This window comes from Microcaecilia unicolor, chromosome 5 (genome assembly GCF_901765095.1).
Source record: "Microcaecilia unicolor chromosome 5, aMicUni1.1, whole genome shotgun sequence".
Taxonomy (NCBI): Eukaryota; Metazoa; Chordata; class Amphibia; order Gymnophiona; family Siphonopidae; genus Microcaecilia; species Microcaecilia unicolor.
The window spans coordinates 272,792,968-272,813,301 of NC_044035.1; the positions used below are offsets into that span (position 1 = coordinate 272,792,968).

At 41.2% G+C, this 20,334-nt stretch overlaps 1 protein-coding gene across 2 annotated transcripts in view; it reads right to left on the reverse strand.

Annotated features, from left to right (window-relative positions):
- Positions 1-20,334, reverse strand: part of LOC115470734 (multidrug resistance-associated protein 1-like) — a 108,452-nt gene that overhangs the window by 21,465 nt on the left and 66,653 nt on the right. For both annotated transcript variants that reach the window (XM_030204222.1, XM_030204224.1), the window contains exons 13-17: positions 18,245-18,421; positions 17,126-17,293; positions 15,537-15,723; positions 12,522-12,591; positions 9,209-9,269 (exon numbers count right to left, since the gene is read on the reverse strand). In XM_030204222.1, coding sequence (XP_030060082.1) covers positions 9,209-9,269; positions 12,522-12,591; positions 15,537-15,723; positions 17,126-17,293; positions 18,245-18,421 — 663 coding nt within the window. The remainder of the gene's footprint in view (positions 1-9,208; positions 9,270-12,521; positions 12,592-15,536; positions 15,724-17,125; positions 17,294-18,244; positions 18,422-20,334) is intronic.

The following is a 20,334-nucleotide window of genomic DNA, read 5'->3' on the forward strand; positions in this document are numbered from 1 at the left end:
CGTCTAGTAGCACTATAGAAATGATTAGTAGTAGTAGTAAAATATTCTTAAAAGTAATATTAAAGATATCAGGTTTTACATCGCTTTCTAAAAATTGAATCATTTTGTCATAGCCCTCATCTCTGTGGTGATGGCATTCTATAAGCAAGGAATAATATGAACATGTATGATTTCAGGTACAAACAGATTTGACTTCAGAAGGTGCTGGCAGAGTTAAGAGGTCATAACCAATCACAGTGTTCAGCTTGATTTACACAAACAAATGCCAGGTTCTAAGTCTGAAGCCATTACACCCCTTTTGATGCAGCTGCATGTCTGCCAGTTGATTGTCTGACATATTTTAAGCTTTGTATCTTTATTTTTCAATTTTTGTATGGTGATTTGCCTTTTTATATGCAAGCACAATTCCAACTGCTGCAGGGTGTATCTCTACGAATAAGGAGGCAAACATTTTTATTAGGCTTTGCTTCCATTAATACCGTTAGATTTCATGGGCTACATACTAGTACATTATCCTATCAGGCAGCATCGATGTGGAACTCTCTTCCTTTTATCTTTAAGGCAGGAGTCTAATTATCTTTTATTTCAAAAACTGTTGAAGACATTTTTTTATATAGGAAGTTTGAACTGTGAATAATTTGATGTTTTGTACTTTTGTATTATGGAATTCCTAGATGATGTCTGATTACATTTTTATTGTAAGCCGCATTGAACTTCAATTGGTAAATGCGGGTTATAAGTTCCCTTTAATGTAATGTAATGAACTGTGAAATACTTTGTGCAGTACTGATACAGTTTTAAATGGAATTCTCAAGGCTGTAGGCAGCCAATGAAGATTTTCCAGGGTCACGGATATGGATTTGTATGCTCATCAAGATCTGGACTGCAATGTTTCACACATGTTTGCTGGTCATCTGTTACTTTTCTAAGCCCACATTCCAGTAGTCCAGATGCCCTAAAATTAGGGTACGTCCACTCTGACCAACTGTTATTTAGGAAAGCAGAGGTGCAATTTATGAATAAGCTGCAGCTGCCAAAAAAGATTTAAGACTCAATATTAAATCTAAGAGCTCAACATTTTTTTAATGCTCCTAAATTTGTGCCCCTATTTTCAGCCAAACTTAGAAGCCTAAATTTTCAAATAAAAAATTCATCTTAATTTAGAAGCTTAAAAGTTATGCTTATAAACTTAGACCTGCCATTTGCCTATATTTATGAGTCTTAATTTATGAGTCTAATGCTGAAAATCAGTGTTACGTTCCTAATTTCTTTTTCCTGCCCTAAATCCATCCCTAACATTCCTCACATTTTATGCTCCTAAATTCAGCAGTTTACTGAACTTTGAGTGTAAAATGTAGGCACTCATGGACTTCCAGTGACATCACTCACCCCCGATGGTGGCGTGAAGCCTGAGTTCCCGATATCCTTGAGATAATCACTTTCCCCTGGCAGAAACCAATAGCAAGCTTATCTACTCCTTGCAAACATTTGTGGTTCATCTCTTTACCTTGTCATTTTGTATTTTTAAGTAGATTTAAAGTCAGATTTTAAGAAAACAGACTAGTGTTTTCAAGCAATATTTACATACCCTTGTTTGTAAAAGCATTAGCTATACATAGGCCAGGATATTAAATGAGATTACAAAGTGGTCTGACTGTAACAAATCTTCTACTTGCCATCTAGGTAAAACTGCTTCATGAATAAAAATTACATGTAAAAGTTGATCATTTGTATTAGAATAGAAATTCCCTGACCTAATTTCTAGATTGAAGCTGTCTCCCACAATTAAAATGTGCTAAAATTAAAAGGGCTCTTATTTTAGGAATATTTACATGTATACATTGCATACACATGTAAACAGTGACTTCAGAAAGCCACTGTTCACACATGAGATCCAAATCATGCAAATATTTCAAGAGGGATAGTGGGGAAGCGGGACAAAAATCTATATGTATTTGCCCATTTTAAGAACATAAGAATACCATACCAGGTCAGACCAATGGTTCATCTAGCCCAGTATCCTGCTTCCAGCAGTGGCCAATCCAGGTCACGAGTACCTGGCAGAAATCCAATTAATAGTACCATTCTATGCTACCAATCCCAGGGCAAGCAATGGCTTCCCTCATGTCCATCTCCAAACCTGTTTTAAACCCAGATACGCTAACTGCTGTTACCACATCCTTCAGCAACGAGTTCCAGAGCTTAACTATTCTTTGAGTGAAAAAATATTTCCTCTTATTTGTTTTAAAAGTATTTCCATGCAATTTCATTGAGTGTCCCCTGTTTTTTGTACATTTTGAAAGAGTGAAAAATCGGTTCACCTCCACCCGCTCCAACCACTCAGGATTTTGTAGACCTTGATCATATCCCCTTCAGCCGTCTCTTTTTCAAGCTGAAGAGCCCTAATCTCTTTAGCCTTTCCTCATAAGTGAGCAGTTCCATCCCCCTCTTTCATTCGCTCTTTTTTTAAACTTTTTCTAATTCTGCTATATCTTTTTTGAGATACGGCATCCATAATTGAACACAATATTCAATGTGAGGTCTAACCATGGAAAGATACAGAGGAATTATATTACTTTTGGTCTTATTTTGTATCCTTCTCCTAATAATTCCTAGAATCCTGTTTGCTTTTTTGGCCACTGCCACACACTGGGCAGAAGATTTCAGATTATTATCTACGACGACACCTAGGTCTTTTTGAGTACTGACTCCTAAAGTTGACTCTAGCATCAAATAACTATGATTTGGATTATTCTTCCCAATGTGCATCACTTTGCATCTGTCTACATTAAATTTAATCTGCCATTTAGATGCCCAGCCTTCTAGTTTCCTAAGATCTTCCTGCAAATTTTCACAATCCGCATGTGTTTTGACAACTTTGAATAGTTTTGTGTCATCTGCAAATTTAATCACCTCACTCGTTCCGATTTCCACAAATATGTTAAATAGCAGATCCCTGAGGCACTCCACTATTCACCCTCCTTCATTGAGAGAAATGACCATTTAACCCTACCCTCTATTCTGTCCAATAACAAAATTCTTAATCCACAGAAGGCCATTGCCTCCTGTCCCATGGCTCTAACTTTCTCAGGAGTCTCATGAGTTACTTTATCAAAAGCATTCTGAAAACCTAGATACAGTACATCAACTAACTCACCTTTATCCACATGTATTATTCCCACCTTCAAAGAAATGAAGCAAATTGGTAAGGCAAGACCTCCCTTGACTGAATCCGATTCAGGGGAAACACATCCCTGCTGAGTTTTACACCAGCTCAGAAGCACATCAGGTTTTACATAAAAGTGCTTGATTTGGCCAGGGCTTTACTTGAGGAATTAAGAGAGTCATTCTCCTTATTCCCCCAATATTTATATCCACCTCCAAAGTGCAGCCTTATTACCTAATTGCTGAGGTTGTGCCATTCATTTTATCCAACTGTATGTTTCTACAATGGCTACTCCCACTATATAAGCACTCAAATACATGTGCACTCCTGCAGGATTCTTAGAACAGACTCCCAATTAGCAGATCCTTTTATAAAATACAGTCTCATATCTGATCTCCGTTTTCTATGTAAAACTGCGCTCTGAAAGGGCAGGTCTATAACTGCGCACCTCCACTTAGGCACCCCAAGACCAATATGGCAGCAGCCTTTTCTATGATGGAACCTAGGCACCTAGGTTCTGTTATAGAATAGCAGTATCACCTGATATTGGTGCCCCTAACTTTTAGGTGCTCGCACATAGACCTAGTGTAAGTGGGGGCAGTTAAATCAGCAGGGATGCATGTAACTTACAGAATACTGTAAGTGGGAGCCCTCCATTCCCCACCCCTGTATAGGCTTCCCTTGCTACATATGTTAATCCCAAGGGGCATTTTTCGCAACCTGGTACAATCAATGGTGTTGAGTCATCTAGATTATTGCAATGTGCTGTATACTGGCTGTAAAAAGCATATCATCAAGAAACTTCAGACAGCCCAAAACACTGCAGCTAGACTCATTTTTGGAAAATCAAAATACGAAAGTGCTACACCCCTAAGAGAGAAGCTCCATTGGCTCCCAGTTAAGAAAAGCTCTGTGTTCAAAGTTTGCACTCTGGTTCATAAAATCATTCATGGAAATGCTCCAGCATACATGTCAGACCTCATTGATTTACCTCCCAGGAACGCCAAAAGATCAGCACGCACATTCTTGGGACTTCACTACCCCAGCTGCAAAGGTCTAAAGTATAAACTAGTACATGTATCCTGTTTTTCTTACATTGGTACGCAACTGTGGAATGCATTACCACTGGATCTGAAAAATATTCCTGACCTCATCAACTTCCGAAAATCTTTAAAGACTTTCCTTTATAACAAGACTTACCATAATAATCAATAATTGGAAATCCAACACATCACTAATTACCTGATAATCTGTCTGCCTTCTGATTTATTGAATTGATTATATCCATTCCCTTTATAACAAGACTTCCCATAATAATCAATAATAGGAATTTCAACACATCACCAATTACTTGATAATCTGTCTGCCTTTTGATTTATTATATTGATTATATCCATTATGTTTCACTTGCTCTTTATGTAACCAATTGTTTATCTACTCTTGATTGGCACTGTTATGGTGATATATTATTGTAAGCCACATTGAGTCTGCAAATAGGTGGAAAAATGTGGGATACAAATGCAACAAATAAATAAATAAATTTACTGAATTGCGCTTTGTCGCCCTGTTAGCGCTTACAGTACATGGGCATGTGCACACATACATGCGTTAAGTACTTGCATTTGTTACACTCAGTACTCTATGAAGATTAGCAGAATATTTCGGGTTTGTTTTTCTTTTTTTTAAATATTTAGGGGTAAATAATCAGCAGGCAGCAGTCCGTGTTTTTTTTTTTTTTTACCACTGCCGGCATTATGCCTCGATATTCAATTCCAGACCATGTTTAGGCAAAATATCCCAAGTCTGATTAGTAAGGAGGAAATTACAATTGTTCCTATTTTTGATTTAATGGAGCATTCACTGATCAAGTTTATCCTTAGGGCACATATGGGTAAAATAGTTCTCACCTGCTAATTTTCTTTCCCGCCTAGTCAAGATGCTTGAGGTTATGCTGTCCTGCCAGCAGGTGAAAGCTGAGAACTACCGAGCTCTGATGTAATCACTTAAGAACCCTGTGCTACTCCCTGGCTAGTCAGTATTTATCCTAACAAAACAAATTAAAAGGAAAAGCTCCCTTAGGAACTGCTCAACAGAGAACCACTAATGAAGGATAAACCACTCCAGACTCAAGATCAAAGAGGAATAACTAACTAGTCAAAATAAAAATCTTTATGCACCAGGAGATAGAACTTAGCTGATTTCCTTTTTTGCCTCCATACTCTTCGGATACCGCAACATATTCAATTTTTACAAGGCAACTGAACTACCTTCATTTTTAAGATCCTGAAAAACAGGTAAATAGTGCAATTCAGATGGAAGGATGCTGCTAATTTGGGAAGGAAGGATGAAACCGATCTACGCACAACCTTTTCCTTGTTCAAGACCAAAAACGGTTCTCTACAGGACAAAACCTGTAAAACTCAAATTTGCCTAGCCAAACACAAAGCTACACGAAAAACTGTCTTAAGGGTGATATTTTTAAAGTTGCAGAAGCCATTAGTTCAAAAGGAGGCTGAACTAAGGTACACAAGGCCAAGTTTAAATCCAGGGGGAAATCAATGGATGATGCCGTGAACTGAAGTTTATCCCTGTGGAAAAAATATACCATGTCCAATGGCAAAATAAAGTTTGTTCCCTTCACTCACTAGACCTCTAAAACAGGACAAAGCAGCCAGCTGTACCTATAATCAGGTGAACGTCAGCCCCTTGTCCAAAACATCTTACAAGAAAACAAAATATCTGGAACAGAATAGAGAGGGAACACACACTTAACACCAAAAATCCTCTAAACCTTTATGTATGCCGAGGTAGGCCTTTTTCTAGAATGCAATAAAGTAGTTATCATCTTACTTGAAAATCTTTTCTTTAACTTCGCCCTCTCAAGAGCCAAGCCATAAGACAAAACTGAGACGTGTCCGAGATGCTGATTGGATCTTGAACCCACAGACAGTCCCTACTCACCAGAGATGCAGCATCCTCTACTTTCACACGTATCAAGTTCCTGTACCAGGGTCTTCTTGGCCACTTCGGAGCAATTAACATTACTAAACTGCAATGCTTTTTTCCTTTTGCCTCTGCCTATGAGTGTGGTTACAGTGGAAATATATACAGAAGACCCGATCACGGTCATGATTGAAGCAAGGCATCTATTTCTTTTGACGTCCAAATCCTTTCTCTGACTGAAAAAAGGCTGTTATAGAAATGATAAGTAGTAGTAGAACATTCACATTCTGGCCTATTACCATCAGGTCTATGATCAAATAACTTCAGTGGTGTAGCACTTCCAAGAAAGCATCATCCACTAAACTCCATGCTCCTAGATCTATGGTAATCTGCCCGAATATTTTAGGTCCCAGCCACATGTGCCATCAAGATGTCTTCTAGATTCTCTAATAAGGGTGGACCAAAATTCCCTCTTTGCATAAGGTAGCTGCCACCACTATTATCACCTTTGTAAATGTATGTGGTGGCCCTGGACTGTCTGAAGGGTACAGCACAAAACAGGAAGTGCTGTCCCAAGATCACAAACCTGAGGTAATGTTGATACTTCCTTATTCGGATGTGTAAGTAGGCTTTTGTTAAACCCAAAGTAATAAGAAATCTCCCTCCTGCATCGTCATGATCACCGATCTTAAAGTTTCCATTCAAAACTTGGAACTTTAAGAAATTTGTGGATCACTTTGAGATCAAGAATTGGATGAAAGGTACAATCTTACTTTGGAATTACAAAATAATGTCCTGTTCTCTCTTCCGAAAGAGGAACTGGAACCACTTTTCTAACTGAAGTCATCTTAATAAGGCCTATCAGACTGCTGCCACTCAGGGCTGGCAAGAGACTAGGCAGGGCCCGGGGCAAGGCCGCCCCCTGGGCCCCACCCCTGCCACCCTCACCGCCGCCGCTCCCTCCCTCCACCCTCCTGAGGTCGCCGCCGCTGCTCCCCCCTCCACCCCCCGAGGTCGCCGCCGCTGCTCCCCCCTCCACCCACCGAGGTCACCGCCACTCCCCCCCTCCGTCCACCATCGGGCCGGGCCCCATGCATTGAAATCGCAGTCTCACCTCCGTGAAAGCAGAACTGCAGGCAGCAGAACGCCTCCCTTCGACCCTCCTTCCCTCCTTGTGTCCCGCCCTCGCGGAAGTTACATCAGACGAGGGCAGGACACAGGGAGGGAAGGAGGGCCGAAGGGAGGCGTTCTGCTGCCTGCAGTGCTGCTTTCATGAAGGTGAGACTGCAATTTCAATGCAGGGGCAGACGGTCGACGACGGAGGACGGGTGGGACTGCGGCACCGGGCCCACCTTGGAGGCCCGGGGAATTTTGTCCCCCCTGCCCCCCCCTCTTGGCGGCTATGCTGCCACTTTAGGTGAGAACAGGGCAATCCCAGAAACTACTTGGGGGAAGGCCAAGAAAACTCCAGAGCATAACCATCCCAAATAGCTTCTAGTACCCAAATATCTGTGGTTATCTGGGCCCACTTCTGATAAAATTACTTTAGTCAACCTACCGAAGGCTCCAGAGAGATCAACAAACCTTCATTGTGAACTCAACGTTCCTGCAGAGAAATCTCAGCCTCCTCTATGGCTACCTCAAAAGACTGACTTCTGAAAAGAAAATCTACTGCACCGAGTAGCACTCAATCTTTCCAGTAGCACTCAATCTTTGTAGGCAAAAAACCTCTAAAAGAAGGTTTGGAGTGATCTTCCAGAAGCCTAAGAACCTTGGACTTAGATTTAACTACTTATTCTAAATCATCAATAAAATGTAAATCTCCTTTAAAAGAGAATTTACTGAGATGCATTTTAGAAATAAGATTTGTAGACCAATTTCTGAGCTACAATGATAGATAGATAGATAGATAGATAGATAGATAGATAGATAGATAGATAGATAGATAGATAGATAGATAGATAGATAGATAGATAGATAGTAGAATAAAAAAGAGAGGGAGAAAGAGAGAGATTGTTTTGTTGTTGTTGCTAAAGCTCTGATTAAACCGTATAAAGCATCCGTCAAATAGGTCATGTCCAAATCTATAAAGGTGGAACCTGGTTCATCCCCCACTGACAACAACATAGATTTTTTCCACCAATTGCTCTGGCCACCTAAAACGCACCCAAGCTACATAACCTCCACAGACAGACACCTGCAAGGCAACGGCACAGACTTCAAACGCTTGCTACAAAACAGACTCCATCCTGCGGTCTTGGGGAACTTTCAAAGCTGCACCCCCCTCAACCAGAATAGTAGTCTTCTTCTCCATAGCCAAAACCACCACATCTACCTTAGGCATTCTGAATCATTCAGATTGCTGAGATGCTTCTGGGTAAAGCCTAGTCATGCCTAGCTTAATATGAAAACTGGCATCTAGAACCTCCCATTCAACAGAAATGATATCACCTATCAACTTAAGAATAGGGAAAGCCTTGGAAGGCTTTCCGATACCTATCAAAAGGGGGCCCTAGGAACCAGAACTAGAACTGGGTTCTATCTACAAAACCTTAATAATGTCTTGGGTTGATCTGGGGGACAACGAGGAGTTACATCTTTTTTTTATATATACGACTGACCAAGGAAATGGAAATAAAGTCCTACCAGGCCACCAGGGTCTGCATGGGAAGCCTACTACCTGTTGGAGGACTGAGAAATACTGTTGGTCAGGGGTTTGGATAGGGTTCTTAAGTAATAACATCACAGTTCAGTAGTTTTCAATCTCCACCTGCTGGCAGGACAGCTCAAACCCAAGAGCATAGAGTGGTTTGGTGGGACAATAAGGAATTCATTGTTTTTTTGAACAGTCATCTCAATAGGATGCCTGTCAATAGGTTTTGCCATGAAATTCAATTTTAGTTGATTTTGCTTTGTCTGCATTCCCTAGACCTTGTTGTTTATCAAAAGAAAAAAATAATTGCTGAAAAGAAATAGCTCTGTAAGCACTGATTTAAATTTTAGAATCTCTCAAACGAAGGTAAGCAATATCAAATTGTAAGGATGCTGATAGAATTCAACGTACTCCTGGACAAAATTTACAAGAAACAGAATGCTTACATTTCCAATGGTTACTTTTTCTTTCTTCATTAGGGGCATTTTCTTCTGATCATCATATGCACTGAAATGACAAATTTGTTTTTAGAGAGCCTGTTTAAATTATCATACATCATGACACATGACACACACTAGACATCATTACACACAAATTCGACTCAGACTCTAATCTCCTAATTACAGACACAAGATGGGCACCCACACCATGGACTGACCACCATAAAGCATATGTCTCCCTCCACTGGCTAAAAATACACAGAAACGCAATCAACAAACATGAACGAACAACATACACCACGAGAGGAAAAATAGACCCCACAACATTCTGGCAACAGGTCTACTAAAATGAATGGCAAACAAATACAGACACCATACAATTCCTCCAAGAATGGGATGACATATGTAAGACAACATTAGACACAATTGCCCCAATCCAAACCAGAACATCACATAGAAAAAAATCAAATCCATGGTTCACCGAAGAGCTGAAAGAACTCAAAACACAAGTCAGAAAGCTAGAACGCGCATGGAACAAAAAGAAAGATGAACACACCTTGAATGCCTGGAAATCACTCCGGAGGAAATACAAATACACCATAAAACAGACTACAAGACTACACTACAAAACAATGATTGGACCAAACTACAAAGACACACACAAACTCTTCTACCTTGTAAATAAATTGCTAGACACCACACCAGTTACAAACAACAACAAAGATACACCAGGGGTCAACGACCTTGCGAAATACTTCAATGAGAAAATTATACAATTACGACTTAAAATACCCACCAGCCCTATTGAATATGCCACACTCCTAAATTGTCTAGACCCAGAAGACAGAATATACCCAGCAGACAGGATCTGGACCGAATTCGAATTACTTTCAGAAGACCTCATCTCTAAAACGCTCAAAAGATTCGCCAAATCCCAATGCAAACTAGACATCTGCCCAAACAACCTCATGAAATCAGCTCCTCAACAATTCATAGTAGACCTAACGAACCACCTGAATTTCATGCTACAAAACGGACATTTCCCAAAGGAAAAAGGAAATATTTTACTCACCCCTATACCCAAAGACACAAAGAAAAACGCAAACGAAATAACTAACTACAGACCAGTTGCATCTATACCACTAATAACCAAAATAACAGAAGGAATGGTAACCAAACAACTCACAAACTATCTCGACAAGTTCTCAATACTGCATGACGCCCAATCAGGATTCCGGTCTAATCACAGCACAGAAACAGTATTAATTACCCTAATGACCAAATTTAAGCAAATGATCGCAACCGGCACCAATATACTCCTCTTACAATTCGACATGTCAAGTGCCTTTGATATGGTTGACCACGGAATCCTATTACACATACTTGAATACTTTGGCATCGGAGGCAATGTCCTAAACTGGTTCAAGGGGTTCCTAACCTTACGCTCATATCAAGTCACATCAAATTCAACTACGTCAGCCACATGGACACCTGAGTGCGGAGTACCGCAGGGACCCCCCCTCTCGCCAACTATTTTCAACCTACTGATGACTCCCTTGGCAAAACTTCTATCAATTCACAACCTTAACCCTTACATATATGCCGATGATGTAACGATATATATTCCTTTTAAACAAGACATCAATGAAATCTCCCACGAAATCAACCAAAGTCTACACACCATGAACACCTGGGCAGATGCATTTTGACTGAAACTGAACGCAGAAAACACTCAATGCCTCATACTTACCTCCCAATACAACACGAAGAAATTTACCGCTATCAACACACCTAAACTAAATCTGCCAATATCAGAAAATTTAAAAATCCTTGGAGTCACTATCGACCGCCACCTAACACTTGAGACTCACGCGAACAGCATAACAAAAAAGATGTTCTACTCCATGTGGAAACTGAAAAGAATAAAATCATTCTTTCCAAGATCTGTCTTCCGCAACCTAGTGCAATCACTCGTACTCAGTCATCTGGACTACTGCAACTCATTATACGCAGGCTGCAAAGAACAAATATTGAGAAAACTTCAAACAGCCCAGAATACAGCAGCCAGACTCATCTTCGGAAAACCAAAATACGAAAGTGCAACACCCTTACGTGAGAAACTACACTGGCTCCCACTCAAGGAATGTATCACCTTTAAAGTATGCACGTTAGTTCACAAAATCATTCACGGTGAAGCCCCTGCATACATGTCAGACTTAATAGACCTGCCACCCAGAAATGCCAAAAGATCATCCCGAACTTTCCTCAATCTCCACTTCCCTAAGTGCAAAGGCATAAAGTACAAAGTACTACATGCATCAACCTTCTCCTATATGAGCACGCAATTCTGGAATACACTACCACGCAACCTGAAAACGATCTACAAATTAACTGACTTCCGCAAACGATTGAAGACTTATCTCTTTGAAAAAACTTACTGCAAGGACCAAAACACATGAACTCCATACACACTAATAGAAATGCATCAATACACTCTCTTCTGAATTCTCTTCCCCTGTATTCTCTCCACACCTAAAATCTACCCACAAATAAAGTTGTCATACCCTAACGCCCTCTTGCTATTATTCGATCATCCTATCATTTCCCCAATGTCACATTCAATAATTTCCATGCCCCAAAGATGTTTTGACTTGACTTTGTCTTCCATAACTCTTCACAATGTAACCTATAATCGCATTGTAACAAACTGTATTTCCATCATTCACAATGTATTTGTAAGCCACACTGAGCCCGCAAATAGGTGGGAAAATGTGGGATACAAATGCAATAAATAAATAAATAAAATAAATATGAATAGTCTTAGAAACAGGACCATAATGCACCTGGGCTGTCAATTTACTTATGCCAGGTATGCAGCTCGATGCAAGTGAATGACTTCATGAGTTCATTTGCATACCAGTACCAATAATAATCATCTCCCGTCACCATTACTGATGCTCAAAAAATATTACAACATAAATAATATAACAATGCAGTCAGAAGGATAATCATACAGACCAAATAGATCACACCTAAATATTAAAATCAACACAATTATTTTTGAGGACAACAGTGCTGTGATGTGGCTGTTCAGGCCCGACTTCTGAAAACAAGCTGGAAAGTGTATGAATACATGTAGCAGGGGAAAGCTCACTGAAAGACAACAGAGCCATTTCACTGCATCCACACAAACCAAACATTTGACAGCGGTTAGGATGATCCAGGATTACTGAGACCCTGGATGTTCTCTACATGTTAGTTCTGAATTGTATAAATCACGTAACACAGTAAGAAAGCAAGAATGGTTTCCAGTACTTGCCGGTATGCCGTGTTTTCTTTATTTTGTTCAATGCTTCTCTTCATTTTTTTGATTCTCTTTATGGCATTAACTAGAGCAAAGACAGAAATACAAAACACTTTAGCATTATTCACTTTTCATTGTAAGAAGCTTAATATAATGTGTAAAACAAGTGACAAATAAGTAACCATTTTTTAAACCTAGTGTTATCCTGCGGTAACTGCTCTGCTCAATGCATAACCAAGATGTCAACACAGGCCTTCAACGTTACGCCAACCTGGATGTCGGTGGCCTTCAATGCAATACCATCCTACATAACTTGTTATGTGATTAGTATGCTAAATGTGAGAGGTCAACAGCTGCTTCTGCACTACTTGTTGCCACTGAGGGCTACTGCAGAAAGCAAGCTTCCCATAATCAAGTGACTGGATGCAAAGCTATTTAGGTCCTTATTCTGACCCAGTGTGACAGGTCCTACATCCCTAATCATCAATGCATTCCAGAAGGTGGAAAAAACTCATTTCTAGTCACATGGAACAGAGTTAAAAAAGGTGTGCAGAAGTACAGAATAAGATGCCTAATAGTGAATAAGGAATACATGTAATAACTGTAAGGCACACAATTGAGGCAGTTTATTCTACAAAATCGAGTAATGGAGTAGCTTCATGGTTAGAGCAGCAGGCTGAGAACCAAGAAATTCAATTAATAACATTATTTTATCATACCCTCCATTTTTAAAGGATCCAACAATTATTTTCTAATCAGTAACTTCAAATCTTGCTCCATTATGCCTGAATTCAAAATGTCTCTCTGACAAAAAGCAATATCTTGCTCCACTGTATCCAAATTCAAAGATTCCCGTACAAGCAGCAAAGGAACAACATTTCTCTGATTAACTTCAAATCTTGCTCCGTTGCGCCTAAATTCAAAGGCTCTCTTACAGAAAGCAAAGCAACTTTCTCAAATGAAGAATTTAAAGTGCCTTGTTTTACTGTTTGATCTTTAAACCAGCCTTTAAAAAAAATCTTTAGTAATCCACTGCAACACCCCAACCAACGGGGCCCATTTCGCCATAACAAATGGCTTCTTCAGGGCCATCGGGTGTTCTAGGCAGGCGCATAAATCTGCAAATAACAGCAGAGAGCAGAATTAGTTACTACCCAGTTCCACAGATCTTACAGCAAGATAAAAATTGATTAAAGGCTTACTTCAAGTGCTCATTACACGGTCGTGAGTCAGGTAACTGGTTCAAAAATGGCGCTATAGTAATAAAATGTCAGTGCACGCGCTTTAAATTCTCCTTCTCTAAATCAATCTCTAACTTTATTGAATATTTACAAGCCTTATAAGCTAAGCACATAATAAAATTTTACAAAACAATCATCACTTAATTTAAAAAAATACTTATTAAACCTCATTTTCCTATGATATACAAAGAGATAACAGTGATGACCTCCACTGAAGCATTTTCTCATTCTTTGCTTAAAATATACACACTGATATACAAAAATACTTAGCACCATCTAGTGGATAAAAATGTTTCTATTGTTAAATTCAAATATTCAACTTTCGAACATTAAAGAATCTTCAAAAGGGTCACGAAGAATAAACTATCCAACTTTATGTTCATTTTAAATGCCCTGGAACCTTGCTAGCGCCCGTTTCCTTTCTGTTGGAAACGGGCCTCTTTTTACTAGTGTTCTTATATTCGCTTCAGTTATAACAAATATAGACCAGCCAATCCCTTGGTTTAATCCAACTGGTCCCAGAGTTCAGTCTATTAATCCATCTTGCCTTTTTCCTCTGTAATCTTTTAAACAATCCACTCCTCTGTTCCAGACATGTTCATAGTCAATAGCGAAACATCTGAGTTCAGAAAAACTGTGGGAAACTTGAATCAATGTTCAACCAAAGGTGCCCGTGTCTGCATCTTTAAATTATATTTGTGTTCTGAAGGAAGTATTTTCAAACTCCTGCTCGCCATTACTACATACATTTTTTTGCAAGGACATTGAATAATATATACAACATATTCAGTTTTACAATTACTAAAATGTCTTGTCATACCATTATATGGGTTAGTGAAATCCTTAATTTGCCAAACAATATTGCAAAAACAACAGGTTAAACATCGAAGTTATCTATTAACAGTGTTTCAGTTTTGTGGTTTCTGTATAACTGTTGGACACAGTAACTTAAATATTTGCCTCTAGTATAAGCTATTCTTAAATCAGTATCTCCAAACACTGGATGCAACTTAACTATACTCCAATTATGCTTAATTATTTTCACCACTTCTGATCCTTTCATATAGTCTCTTAGAACACAAGTTTGAATATTCTCCTCTAGTAGAACCTTCATTCTTCTTCAAAAGGAAATCCCTGTTGTAAAAACAAACCCTCTTATAAGGTTTTAAGTAACCTCTTTTTTTTCCTCTGTTCTTTGAAGTCTTTCACTATGGAACAGTTCCTCTTAATTCTCAGAAATTGCAAAAAGAGGTAAACTGCCCTTCAGACTTTTAGGATGGCAGCTATTATATGAAAGAAAAATGATCCTATCTGTAGGTTCATTAAAGACCTTCGTTTGAAACCCAACTTCCTCTTGAATAATCTCCACATCTAAAAATTGAATTATCTCATTAGAGTAATTCATTGTGAAGTTCAAATTATCATCACAATTACTAAACTAAACACCTTCCACTGATCTTAATTGTCTCATTAATATGTAACCCAATCAACAGCTGAATGTAAGCCACATTGAACCAAAACTTGTTTTTGCATAATTGTGGGATAAAAGAACGAATAAACAAATAAAAGAAAAATGTCAGACTCAGAAGCTAGAGAAATACCTACTGTACTGGAATGTAACTCGCTATGAGCTACAGAAAATGGCAGGAGTTAAATCCAAATTCAGACAACAATGAACTGCACAATAACAGAAATATGCTACTAAATAAAGGAAGATGCACAAGAAGAGTTGAATCTTGGTAAAGAGATAAATCTTCCACAGCAGTCAGGGGCATGAGAAAGCACTCACTGTCTGTGCAGGCAGCGGTATCCAGTTTGTTTTCATCAGAGGATGTCTGAAGTAACTCGGTAAAGTTCTGTCGCTGGGTGAGAAGCTCCTCATACGTGCCCATTTGTGTCAGTCTTCCTCCTTCCATTACTATGATCAGATCTGCCTCAGGCAGAACGGTCAGGTTGTGGGTCACTAAAACACGGGTCTGAAACACCAAGGAACACCAGCTAATTAGTACAAACGAAGTAGTTGTTTGTCAGTGCATGGGTAGAGTATGGCAGGTACAGTGGCACATCGGTGTAGTTTGGGGGGGGGGGGGGGGAGGGAACGGGTAAGAGTCATACTGGCAGCAGGAACAGGGGGACCAGTTCAGCATTACAGCCATAATATTTGGGGGGGGGAAGCTGCTCTCTCCAAACTATGCCTTTGCAGACTCATGATTCTTTTGGATTGCACAGCGCATAACTGGGTGCATGGAAGGAGAAGAAAGGAAAGTTATAATATATAGAGAGACTCAAAGGAATAAATGTATGAAAAGAGACTTGAAGACCGGAATATGTATACCCAATCACAGTCATCAGTGTTTGAAACAGTGCATTTTCTCTAGCGAAAAAGGTGCCGGTACTCAAATGCCAGACCACCCTTCAGGGATGGGGTGATCACTGAGAGATCCACCCCACAATAGCCAGGCCCTCTGCAACCTGTCACAGAATCTATGACAAGGCAGAATTGGTGTGCAGAGCATGAGCTCATTCATTAAAACTTGGGGACCATATTTGGCTTCCACCAGAGGAGACCAGTTCTGTAAAATCTGGTTGACATTCTGGGACACACTCACTCCTACTGCAAAAAGTAGAATATTGAATTGTTGAGGGAGGGGAGAGGGGAGGATATGGGGAAGGGGTTTAAAAATTAAAAATGTATGTTTGGCACGCTTTATCACAGAAATGTGGATGGTTAAGCTTTGTAATCAGTCCTTTGGTTTTGATATTTTTGCATGTCTAATGTTGTGCCAATAAACAGATTTAAAAAAAAAACAAACTTGGGGACCATGGGTCAATTTTAGCAGACAATGGAAAAGGTGCCGGTACTCAGTACCCCCAAGTACACCCCCAAAATAAGCCATGGTTTGAAACCATTCAGATCATTGTTGACTCCTCATATAGGCGCTTAACACCAAAACACGGAACCCTGTCAAGTCTATCTTCAGAATTTCCACCATCTTTTGGGGATTTGTTTTATGTAGACCTATGGTCTCTTATCACAATAACCTTTATGTTTTATCAGTTCTTACTTCCCTAGCATTCCTTCCATAGGGGACCTTTCTCCTTTTTTGTTTTCATGCAGACTGGATTGATCATACATGATTTTATCTGCTATCACTATAAGAACATAAGAATAGCCATACTGGGTCAGACCAATGGTCCATGTACCCCAGTACTATGTTGCTATTTTAAGACACACATCAGAAAAAGAAGCTGACTTGCCCGGATATCAGCTGTTATTAAAAATTCTCCACCTGGCTGAAAATCCTAATGCTCTCCACATGCACTCACTCACTAGTGTTGATGCAGTGGGCTATGGCTCGGCCCCTTTCTCTCTCATACCTTGCCTTTCAGAAGTCCATTGGGCCCGATGACGCATTCAAAGAGGTGGCGTGCTACATGCACATCGACTGCGGATAGTGGATCGTCTAGCAGGTAGATATCTGAGTCACTGTACACAGCTCGAGCTAGGCTGACTCGCTGCTTCTGGCCCCCACTCAAGTTCACACCCTGTAACGAGAAGGTAACACGTTGCAGCCCAGCAGAGGAGGAGAAGAGGAAGTGTAGCATATATAACACTAGGAAGGGCATGTGAGAAAAGCTTCATTTAAATGTTATTTCTCTTTCTGCAGACATGTTAACGCCATACATTAGTACTACTCCTGTAACGGGTAGCAGATGAAGGGGTATTTTCAATATGACGTCCAAGTCGGACTTTGGATGTTTTGAGCTAAACATCCAAAATCGGAATAGGAAATATGGCCATTTTTGAAACCACAAAATGTCTTTTTATTCAAAAATACTGTTTGTAACAGGTTTGTTGTGCTCTGTGCATTTATCTTTTCAGGCCATTATCAAAAAAAAAAAAAAGGTACAAGTGAAAAACATACAAAATAAAGCCACTGGGCTGTAGGAGAGGCCAGAAGTTTTAGCAGACTGGTCCCCCAGACATCCCCAGGAGAGCAATGGGGCACCCTAGGTGGGGGACTGCTATGGATTTCATATAAATGCTCCCAGGTATACATCTCACTGCTGCTCCCTTATCTTGTCTGCTGAGCCATGCAAAACCCACTAACCCCAACTGTACACCACTACAACAGCCCTTAATGGTGAAGGGGACACCTAGCGAAGTGCAGGAGAACCACTCAAAGAATTAAAACTACAAAGTCTGAACAGATTATAACAGTCTCATAGCTGGTATAACTGCCATGTGCGAAAAGTAAGGATTTTGAATAAGTATATCCACAAGGTTCATTTTACCTGTGATTAGCACTATTCCCTTTGGAAGCTAGCACTGCCTCATAGGCTACCTATTTATATAATTAGAGATTGATGGAAAATCCATCAGCACTACAGAGAGACATGGACCCTTAGCTCTGAACTTGGAGAAACGGCTCGAGCTCCACCCACTGGGCCCATTAACTTTTTTTTCCAGTATATCATGTTTTTTGATTTGCTTACCCTCTCCCCGATCTCAGTTTGATCTCCCTCTGGAAGCAGCTCCAGGTCTGGCAATAAGGCACATGCCTCCAAAACCCTCTCATAGTGTTGCGTCCGTAGTGCTGCACCGAAGAGAATGTTCTCCTGCAGGACGGCATTCTGTATCCAGGCCTGCTGCGAGACGTAAGCCACAGAACCCTGGAATCCCAAAAGAAAAATATGGAGTTGATGGCAGAGCAGAAGGGTACACATAACAGTGACTTACTCGGGGAAGGGTGTAGGGAGAGATAAGAAGAGAGATGCTGACGAGTTGCAGAATAAATGCTCTCGTAAGCCAGTAAGAGGAGTTTGAACTGGATACAGAAACAGACAAGGGGTCAATGAATTAACTTGAAGAGAGCGTAGCAAGATGGTGGAAGATATGTTATACAGCAGAATTTTGAACACACTGAAGGGGAGACCTGTGATGAGTAAACTGAAGTAGTCTAAGAAGGTAATGAGAGGTAGATAAGGGTTTTGGTAGTGTGATCAGAAAGGAAGGGATGAATTTTGGTCACGTTCTAGAGAAAGAAATGACAGGTTTTGCGTGGGATAAACATAAAGGAATCCTGTTCAGAAGGAATGGATCCTAAGGAGCTTAGCTGAGATTGGGTGGCAGAGCCGGTGGCGGGAGGCGGGGATGGTGCTGGGCAGACTTATACGGTCTGTGCCAGAGCCAGTGGTGGGACGCGGGACTGGTGGTTGGGAGGTGGGGATGGTGCTGGGCAGACTTATACGGTCTGTGCCAGAGCCAGTGGTGGGAGGCGGGACTGGTGGTTGGGAGGCGGGGATAGTGCTTGGCAGACTTATACGGTCTGTGCCGGGGCTGGTGGTTGGGAGGCGGGGATAATGCTGGGCGGACTTATGCGGTCTGTGCCAGAACCGGTGGTGGGAGGCGGGGCTGGTGGTTGGGAGGCGGGGATAGTGTTGGGCAGACTTATACGGTCTGTGCCGTGAAAAGGACAGGTACAAATCAAGGTAGGGTATACACAAAAAGTAGCACATATGAGTTTATCTTGTTGGGCAGACTGGAAAACTCTTTTTATTGGAAAAAACTAAAAACAAATAACATACAAATCAAAAACAAGCCCCTAGCTATACACGGTCCTCCTATCTATGTACACCCCCTCCCCCTCCTCAATAGTACAGTGGAAACTGTTTATTAGAAAGACCAAAGAAAAAAACCGGACATGCAAATCAAACCCCAGGCTCCTAGCTAGACATGGTCTGCCTATCTATGTACACCCCCTCCTCAATAATACAATGGATCAACCCCCCCCCCCGACCCCCCACAACCCCTTCAGACAACTGGCACACAATCCCCTGGGAAGCATGTCCCCTCATGGCGGCTTAAGCCTCACGTGTCTCCACCACCTCGAAGCCACCCCCACCCCTTTTTCTACCCTTTCCCACTTCGCCGCTTCCTGCACCGCCCTTACCACATCCCAGCTGACTACCTCCGCCGGCCGGACCTCCTGGTACAGGGACACCCTGCAGCGCGCCATCCAGAGGCAGTACCGCAATATCACCGAAATCAGAAAGCGTGTTACCGGATCCCCGCGTCCCTCTCCACCCTCTGGGCCATACACCCAGTCCGCATAGCTGTAGTTGCGGAAACTGGGGATCTGCAGCAACGAGGAAACCCGGTCAGAGACCTGGACTGTAAATGGGCACCTCACCAGGAAATGCTCCATCGTCTCTTCAGTTCCAGCACATTCCTCCCGTGGGCACCCTCTATCCCGCACATTGCGATATTTCAAATTTCCTCGGACGTACAGTCTACCGTGAAAGGACAGCCACGCCAGGTCTTTATACTTCACCGGGATGCGGTTCGAAGCAATCAACCGTAACCCCTGCTGCATCCGTGGGGCCGGCGCGTCCCTCAGCGCCAGAGGAGCTGAGAACACCTGCGCCCGTACTCTGTCCATCCAGACCCCCCGTTGTCCTGCCTTCACCTCCCCCACCGTCAGCCCCCACACCCTCACCAATTTCACTAGGGTCTTGCAATAACTCACCCCCCCCGGAGCCCCCCTTCGCAGTGCCACTACCCTCCCCCCCTCCCGCCATAGGTC